Genomic DNA, 9,579 nt, shown 5'->3' on the forward strand with positions numbered 1-9,579 from the left:
AAAGCTGGTTTAGCATACATTATTGAACAGAATGTGAAATACAGATTGTTTGTGCCTTCTCCCCACCCCTTGAAATAGTTCTGTGTTAGAAAATGTGATATATAGTGCTAAATACACAGAAAAATAGTGCTCTGAAATTAGGACATCACATTATGTTTACAGTATATAGGCTGCAGCATTGTCTCTTTTAGGTTTTTATTCCTTATGGAAAGAGATGTCTGCCATTCATGCTCATTAACAGTTTGCAACTACAAATAAAAGTCAGCTGTGGATGGAATATTATGACGGCTTCTTCTCTTCAGGACTTGATGCACTTACATGTAAATAACACTGAAAAAAAAATCCAGACATTTGGTACTTACATATGTCTAATTGTCCAACATGTTGGATAAATATTACTCAAGACTCTTTTCAGTAAGTTATTTCTGTGGAAGATAATGGGTAATCTTACTACATTTGTTATTGCAAAGGCTACCTAACTAAATTTGTTATTACAAGTGCAGAGTAGTGAGCAATTAATGCTTCATTTTGAGTCTTCTCAAATGGAATTAATCAGGCTTGCATTTTCTATATTGAAATTGTTGAAGAGAAGACTGAAAAGCCCACAGCAGCTGCAGAACTCAGAAAGAATGAAGGGCTGAACTTGCACTGAAGATATGATATTGCCCCAGCTTTGCTTCCATCTGTGAATACAACATCTGCTTTTGAGGAAGTGAAATGAGAAACTGCATAGATCAATATAAAGATTGTTTCTATTTCCAAGTGTAGTCCAGGGCATAGTATTTGTGAAAGAGCATTGACAGTAGGGTTCCATTACTGGTAGAGCACAATTTTAAATTCAACATCATGATTCATGAGAGGGCTAAAGGAAAAGATATACAAGATTATGTCATACTTCAGTATCCTTTCATGATAATTGCTAAGGTAAATGACGTTACTCATCCAAGTACTGACTAGCATATCCAGCAATCATGATACATATATCTATGTATAAATAAATAAAATGTGCTTTTTTCTGACAATTTTAGAATTAATGGTTTGAATATTCTTCTTCTTTAGATTACTATAAATAGACTCCAGTACTTGTATAATGTCCATTAATCTCAGGTAGTACTTATATACTCACTTCCCATATGAAATCCTAATTGGCAATGCAAAGAGAAGAATCATGGATTTTTCACAATTAGACATGAAAAAATCCACCAAGCCTTGCCATCAATAGCAAACATTATTGGTGTTAATAATTTATTCTAAACAAACATGCCATATAACAAATTTGTACTGAGGTGTTTAGTGTCACCCCTGAATTCACCTTTGCAACAACAAAACCTTCCCTAATCTGTCCTTAAGCTGTTAGTCACCAGTACTGCTCCACTCTGGGAGCACGGTCTGTATTCTCATTTCCAGTGTTTAGTACTCATGAAAACAACTGGATTCAGCTGGCATGTATCCTTTTCTAGAGTGCACCACATCAACCTTCTGCACATACAAAGTCAAACGATGCTTCTGGTCAGCCTGCATACAGCTCTTCTTTCTCAGTGCCATCTTGGGCCGAGTGGTTGGTTTTGAGGTGCCAAGGTCATCGGAGGCTAGTGGTTCCTGCATATAGTAAAGAAGAGAGGCCCTACCCCAAGGACTTGACACAACTAAGTGAGCTTTGTTACAAAAGCTTAGCTTGGAAGGAAAGCATAAGGGAAGAAAAACTACATTTACAATTTGCATCACGCAATCAAAACAGCTTTGAAGGCAAAGTTGTTCTTGGTTGTGTCCAATACTTATTACATATCAAGCATACAAAACCCCAAATTGCCATGTTTTAAAATGCATTTACATGTGTGCACACGTTACAATCTCACCCTCCAGGGAACTACTGTGTTTTCTTGAAAGTTTATAGCTCATGATTACCAGAGCCCAATGACTTACATTTTCCTAACTGAATTCCAAGAGGCCATTTTTGTCTGCTGCCTCTTGACAGGCTACAGCATTCCAGCTCCCTTGTTAGACTGAAGACACACATATAAACAAATATCTCCAAAGTTGCCCTAATTCGTTGGTGGAAGTGATGGGATACTGAAAAATGGAAACCCGAGAAATTTCACCAGCTGAATGGCTCATAATCATCCATGCTTTTCAGACAGAATCATAGAATCATAGAGTCATAGAATCATTTAGGTTGGAAAAGACCTTTAAGATCATCAAGCCCAACCGTTAACCTAACCCTGCCATCCCACCCCTAACCATGTCCCTAAGCACCTCATCTACCTATCTTTTAAATACCTCCAGGGATGGGGACTCAACCACTTCCCTGGGCAGCCTGTTCCAATGCTTGACAACCCTTTCATTGAAAAAATTTTTCCAAATGTCTAACCTAAACCTGCCCTGGCGCAACTTCAGACCATTCCCCCTCGTCCTACCGCCTGTTACCAGGGAGGAGAGACCAACCCGCACCTCACTACAGCCTCCTGTCAGGCAGTTGTAGCGGGCGATAAGGTCTCCCCTCAGCCTCCTCTTCTCCAGGCTGAACAACCCCAGTTCCCTCAGCCGCTCCTCATCAGACTTGTGCTCCAGACCCCTCACCAGTTTTGTTGCTCTCCTCTGGACATGTTCTAGCAATGCAACATCTTTCTTGTAGTGAGGTGCCATGACACGGCACAGCTGTTCCCTCCAACAGTAAATGGGAGGGCCAGGGCTCAAATTCTTCTGGCAGTGTGAGTGATCTTTGAAAATTCTGCCGGGCCCTGCTCTGGGTAGCACAGCTGTAGATGAATTTCCATACCATCTTCAAGGAGCCTGAAGTGATACCAGGCTCAAGGAGACAGGCAGGAACATGAACTTTGTTTCATCTGGGATGGTTAGAAGAGTGAAAGGGGCATAATGATCATATGAATGCATTTCTTTGTATTTGGAAAGAAACATTTCTGCTGTCTATGAAAACCAATCAATCAGATCAAACACTTTCCCTCTGAAAGGCTTCCCATGTAAATCCGTGGCTGTAAGGCTTCAGCCTATAGGATTTACTGCCTCCTCTGGCTGAAATGATGGAAATTCATCCTCTGTTTTGTTTCTTTTGCCTGAAAACTAAGCAGTACATGCAAGCCTTTGATCAAAACAATTCTGCCACTCCCCCTTTGCACGAAATAGTGCTTACTCACAGAAATATTCCTTTTGAAGTTGCTTTGTAGATACCAGAGAAGTACATAAGAGTCTGGAGGGCTAAGAGATACTGTACTTGTTGAGCAAAGGCCATATTCTGATGTCACCAGATACAGTATTTCTGAATAGTCTTTTATGCGGGGTTTTATTTCAGGGTTCTGTAAGAGTTCCCTTTTTTTGTGTGTTTGTTTATAAAGAGAACCTCAGGGATTTCAGAGGGATTTTTGAGAAAGGCAATTATGAGTCCTAAAAACACCAGTGGAAAGAAATACTGATTCACTAAACAATACAGTTAAAGACAGAAGACACATTAACTGTCTGCCTTTTCCTCCTAATATTCATAAGACAAGAATGAGTATATCATTTCCAGAGTTTTTAAATAGCTACTTATTTAGATCACCAGAAAATGGCCCCATCCCACATAGGATGCAAAAACCCAGCGATCCACTATTAAATGAAACTGTTCCAGATAAACTGCGAGCCAACTGACCCTGGAAATTTAGTACCCAAGTTGCGTGACTTGAAAATCTGTTCAAAGCAAGGCATGGCTGCAGGCCTTGACTGTTGTACTTTAGTAACCATAGTAACACAGTCTCTGGAGACCTAATGCTAGTGAATTTTCCTTTATTTCAAGGAAGAGTAATAGGAGAAATGTGGCTTGGAACTTGTTCTCTCTCTCTCTCTTTTTTTTTTTTTTTTTCCCCTCCCCTCCTTATTTTTACTATGCCATGACCTTGACCAAAATATCTTTGAAGTATTTGCTGGCTGATTTTCTGCTATGGGACCAGAAAAAATATCAGGATATATAAAGGATCTTGCCAAAGGAAGTCCTATCTTCCTCAAAATATTTGCCTTCATTCCCAAAGAGAACCTCTTGACTAATAATGTTTCAAAAACTTCTTAATGGAAGGAACTGATAACTTTCATCTCACAGCTACTGCGGGCACCAGAATAATGTCGTACTTTCTTTGAACTGACAGATTAATTGTTTTTTGTTTCAGTAGCAGGTGCAGCTTTTCGTGACTACATAATTGGATGTACATGTTTTTTCAAAAGAACACAGGCCCCTGTCTGGTGCCAAGCTTTTTTTTTTTTTTTTTTTTTCCATTTGGGGGGAAAAAAAGTTATTTTATTTTTTAAGTACAATGTAGAAAACTCATGTAAGTGGTTTTAAAAAGCCAAATACAAACAAACAAATGCTCACAATAAATACTTAAGTCTGTCTCACATGTTTCAGCTATTATCCTGGATTAGAAATTCCATCTGTCATTGAATCCATACGGTTTACCAAATGGCAGTTTACAACCACATATTTTTTGCAAATTCAAAGTTAGTTGTTTTTTGTTGCAGAAGTTTTAAGGTCCACGCTAATATCTTTGTGTGTGTGTGTGTGTCTGTGTTTTTCTATGTGTGAGTGTATCCCTGTGTGCTTGTGCAAGTATATGCAATTTGCTAAAAATTGTGATAGGGTGCAAGTGGACTTCAATGATTAAAACACACCGGTTGTACACAAAGCAAATAACATAGACATTGAGCCGTAGAGTTTGGTTATTTCCACCCTTTAAATCCAAGAACCCTTTTTTAGGCTTTCCGTTATTTCTACTGAAAAGAATAAAGTGAAATGAGGAGAGCTGCCTTTACCTCTCTGTCCTGTCCCCTCTGTGTTTTGGGCAGACATGGGCTTACATTAGGGAGTGGGAACTGCACGGGTTTGAGGCTGTTCGGTGTCCTCTTGCCCTTTTCCTCCCCCCTTAGGTTATGGGTAACCCAGGCAGATGGCTGCTGTGCTCCTGACACAGCGCACCAGCTCAGCCTCCCGTTTACGGGGAATGAGAGAAAGCTATCGCTGAGAATTTTATTTCAGTAACTGAGAACGTTTCAAATCATAAGTGGAGCCATATACTTTGTTCTGTTTAGTGTGAGACCTGGTAACTTGAACAAAAAAAAGCTGGGAATAGTCTAACAAATCACCAGGATCCTGGCCAGAATAATGGCAAGTCTATGCAGTGTTACTATAAAGGGCTTGAGTATGGAGTTGTATATCATACCTGGGAGATTTATCTGAGAGGTCAGAGGAGGTCTTTTCCTACTCATTTGCAATCACTTCTGCCTACTTCTGGGGTACCAGATCTGTGCTAACACACACTCTCCTCCTCTTCCCCAGCTGTGGTAAGTAGGTCAGAAAAGTATAAATCTCAGCCCAACTCTGACTCTGTTCAGAGTCCTCTGTGCTACAGATGTCAGGTTTCACACTGAACTGCACTTTAGGGTAGTATTGAGAAAAGAGAAAAGTTTGCAGTCATGGCTGAGGCTCACTGATTATGTTTTACTCCATGTCCAGCCCGTCTCTTTAGTGTGGTTGAAGCAGCAGGTTTCCCAGCTAAAATGAGGTTTAGATACATGGAATTTGTGTTAATCCTCAATAGATTCATGTGGCTCCACAAAAGTTGTTGTTGCACCGAAGTGGGTTTTGCTTTTCCCGCCTGCAGGGCAGAGCATCTGATGGCTGTGTTTGGGGCAACCGGTTGATGCTTAGTTAAGAGATCTTAACTCAGAAAAGGACATCAGTATTTTGAGAACAAAACAAAAACAAAGAAGGGGAAGTTTGTGATTTTCTTCATTTACATATCTCCTTCAAATCCATGCTTGTTCCTGGCTTCACCTAAACGTATGGCTTCTTGAACTTTTCCTCCACTACTTCTTTCCTCTTGCTCCCACCCACTCTTCTTTGTAACTCCTCCAACCTCACAGACGTAGTTGCCAGTCGACTGATCTGAACCCTTGGAAATACACATGGTCCTATTTCCCCTTCTTGTTTTTACAAACTGCTGCCCCTGGTCCAGCCCGACTCTGGCTCTGTGAAAGAAAAACTTGCATAAATCACAGAATCAGAGAATGGCAGGGGTTGGAAGGGCCCTCCAGAGATCATCTAGTCCAACCCTCCTGCTAAAGCAGGTTCACCTACAGTAGGTTGCACGGGACATCATCCAGGTGGGTTTTGAATATCTCCAGAGAAGGAGACTCCACAACCCCCCTGAGCAGCCTGTTCCAGTGCTCTGTCACCCTCAAAGTAAAGAAGTTCTTCCTCATGTTCAACTGAAACCTCTTATGCTTCTGTTTGTTCCCATTGCCCCTTGTCCTGTCACTGGGCACCACTGAGAGGAGTCTGGCTCCATCCTCATGACATCCACCCTTAAGATATTTGTATGTGTTGATGAGATCCCCTCTCAGTCTTCTCTTCTTCAGGCTAAACAAGCCCAGCTCTCTCAGCCTTTCCTCATAGGGGAGATATGTTCTCATGTAAAGAAAAACCTGCCCGTCTTCCACTGTGAGGGAGCAAGTTTTACATTTTTTAAAGACTGATCTTCTAGGATACATGCCCAGGTCCAAAGAGTACATACCAATATGTTGGATGAAGAAGATTCATTTTTGAATAGGGGTACTTATTTCTTGATTCATAAAAGCAATCCTTGGCAAAGGCAGGTGCTCCCCGGCTATTTCCTACAGGGGCTGAAAAACTCCAGCTTGCCTGCAGGACAACAGAAGGCACATTTTAAGGATGTTCAGCATGATACCGTGTGAGATTCTTTAATCATATTCAGATCTTGTGGTCATTTTTTAAGCCTTCCCAGATAGAGCTCGGTGCCTTAATTTGCATAGGTTAAAAACATTTCTTCAGTTAAGAACATTTGTTTAATGTTCTTAATTTCTACTTGACCCCGCTGCATGGTCAGGACTGGAGGTCTTTTGGAATGTGCATGATAACAGCCACAGTCATGAAGGAGCTTCCTTAAATGTTCTATGGTTATCTTTGTGGAAATTTTTAGTCTGTCCAAATGAAAAGGCCTGCCAGATGTTCAAAATGCAATAAAACTCCTAGCAGCACATCACTGATAGTTTCATTGCTGTGAAGATGAGTCCAAAGAGACAAGATGCCAAAAGTGCTTTCTTGTCTCCACTTGACATTGGAAATGGATATGACAGATACCATCTATGGAGGCTCCTCTCAGTGCAGTGATAGCCACAGATGTGAAGATGTAGAAAACTTGACACACTGTCTTCTGGTTGGTGAGGTGCTGGGATGAATTTGGGCATTATTTAGAGCAGAAAATAGCACCAGTCCAGCAACTCCTTGTGCTTGAAGGGTCAACAGGGATAACTAGTGTTTAACACAAACCCAAACAGGCAGAGGTAATGCTTTTTCTGGAAAGGATCTGTATCTACGGAGCTGACCTGGAGCTGAACATGATATGCCCTTGACTATTCTTAGCAATGAGTCATGGTTAGCATTGACTTGATTGAATCATTTGCTGCTACAGCTCTTTCCAAATGTAGGTGAGCCATTGCAGTCTCTCCACTACATTTATCCAGTCACCGTTTCACAGGTTCTTCAAGGCACAGAGTCCCTGGCCATGTATGGTCCCACTGGGCCACGTTTCCAAAGGTGCTCCACATTTATGTTTGGGGCCAAATCTTCTGAGGAGGTCGGCCTATTGTGCACTGAACTCTTGAAATTCTGCCCACCATTGTCACAGTGGGAACAGGCTTCAAGCAGTCTTGGAAATCTGGTCCTTATTTAGGAACCGAAAAGAGAACTAAGCTCACAAAAATATGTCAGTGTATCTTGTTACTCAGCAATTGAAAATCTGCCCTCATTGTGCTTCAGGATTAACTCAGGATTAATAGGCACATCACTACAACAGTAAATTGAGAGAAAGGTGAAGCAAGGATAATAATAATATAGCAGTATTTCAGCAGCAGCTATTTGAACTGTAATCTCAAAAGACCTCAAAACCATCACGTGGAAGGATCATCTAAACTACCTTGGAATGCAAGCCTGCTGGAGTGAAGATATGCTACTGGGTCTTTGTCAAGGGAAGAGAGGCAGAATTAGTCAGTCTGCATGCAGCATGATGGATCTTAATGTTTACATCATGTATTTCATTTAATCCTTATTTTTATTTTTTGATTTCTTTGGTTGCTTTCCTTGCATCACTGAGTCTGTGAGAATTAATTTAGCTTTTTACTAGATTAAACATTGTTCTATATCAGTGAAGTATTTATTGCATGTATGCAATTATGCTATGTATGTATTTTATTGTTCTATATCAGTGAAGTATTTATTGCCTACTTTTTATATTCATTGCATGTATGCAATTATGCTATGTATGTATTTTTATAGAAGCTTAAGAAAATAACCATACTTGAAAATACAGGTCCAGCTTTAAAGTCAGAGCTACAAGGGCACACGTATTTAACTCTCTTGTTGGAGATTATTATATTATCTATATGTATCAAGCCATATAAATTCAAAGCAATTATTATGGAATGTGATGTTTTAAAATAAAAGAAAAAAAGGTAGCTGACACTTGGTATTAAACTTTTAATTATATGAATTAATGAAAAAATACAATTTAAAGTAAATAATAATAAACTAGTAATGTAATATGGTAGTTACACTGTAATTAGCTATCCTAACTCTTTGAAAAAAGGAAAAAAGCATATTCCAGATTGTTATTAATTTTTTCATGTTAGGAATAAAAGGACTTCCTGCAAAAATTTGAAGTCCAACTTCTTTGAAGACTGATTTTTTCATATCTAGAATATTCTTAAAATTATTACATTTTATACCCATTTTACTCTTTACTTTCTGATTATCTTTTTCATTATTTTGTTTTTCCTCCTTTAGACACTGAACGGTTTTGCATTGGTGGTGAGTGCAGATGGAATGATATTTTATGCATCATCGACAATTGTGGACTACTTAGGGTTTCATCAGGTAAATATATTAGCAAATATTTAGAATATTTAGTCACTGTCACTGTAATGACTGCCTTGTAGTCACTCCTGCTAGCTGGCTTTCTAAAATTCAGCACTCTGTTGTTTCACCTTATCCTTCTATTGCTGATTAGACATACACTATCACTGAAATTAAATTATTTTACTACGCCATTTCAGACTAATTTTTTTTTCCTTTTTCTTGTGATCTGACAGGTGAAGATTAATTCCTTGTAATGTTGTTCCTTTTGTATAGCTTTTAACAGAAACCTGATCTACTATAAAAATAACATTTAGCTAAAAGTTTCCTTTCGATTTCAGTATACGATGATGCTACTCTCAACTGGTCGCCCATTTATAATAAATATATTGTAAAGTCACAGAATAACAGAACCATGTAGTTGGAAAGGACCTCTAGAGGTCATCTAGTCCAACCTCCTGCTCAAAGCAGGCCCAGTTAGAGCAGGTTGATCTGGGACTCATCTAGTCAAGTTTTGAGTTTCTATGACCCCCCTGGAAGACCTGTTCTAGTGTTTAACCACCCTGACTGTAATTTTTTTTTTCTTGTATCAAGTCCTGGTTTCCCATGCTGCAACTTGTGTCTGTTGCTTCTTGTCCTCCCACTTTGTTCTTCTGAGAAGAGTTGGG

At 39.6% G+C, this 9,579-nt stretch overlaps 1 protein-coding gene across 1 annotated transcript in view; it reads left to right on the forward strand.

Moving 5' to 3' along the window:
- Positions 1-9,579, forward strand: part of AHRR (aryl-hydrocarbon receptor repressor) — a 70,054-nt gene that overhangs the window by 50,028 nt on the left and 10,447 nt on the right. Inside the window, exon 4 of the mRNA XM_009643491.2 lies at positions 8,843-8,932. Within this exon, the coding sequence (XP_009641786.1) occupies positions 8,843-8,932 (90 nt within the window). The remainder of the gene's footprint in view (positions 1-8,842; positions 8,933-9,579) is intronic.

This window comes from Egretta garzetta, unplaced genomic scaffold (genome assembly GCF_000687185.1).
Source record: "Egretta garzetta isolate BGI_Z169 unplaced genomic scaffold, ASM68718v1 scaffold88, whole genome shotgun sequence".
NCBI classification, from domain to species: domain Eukaryota; kingdom Metazoa; phylum Chordata; class Aves; order Pelecaniformes; family Ardeidae; genus Egretta; species Egretta garzetta.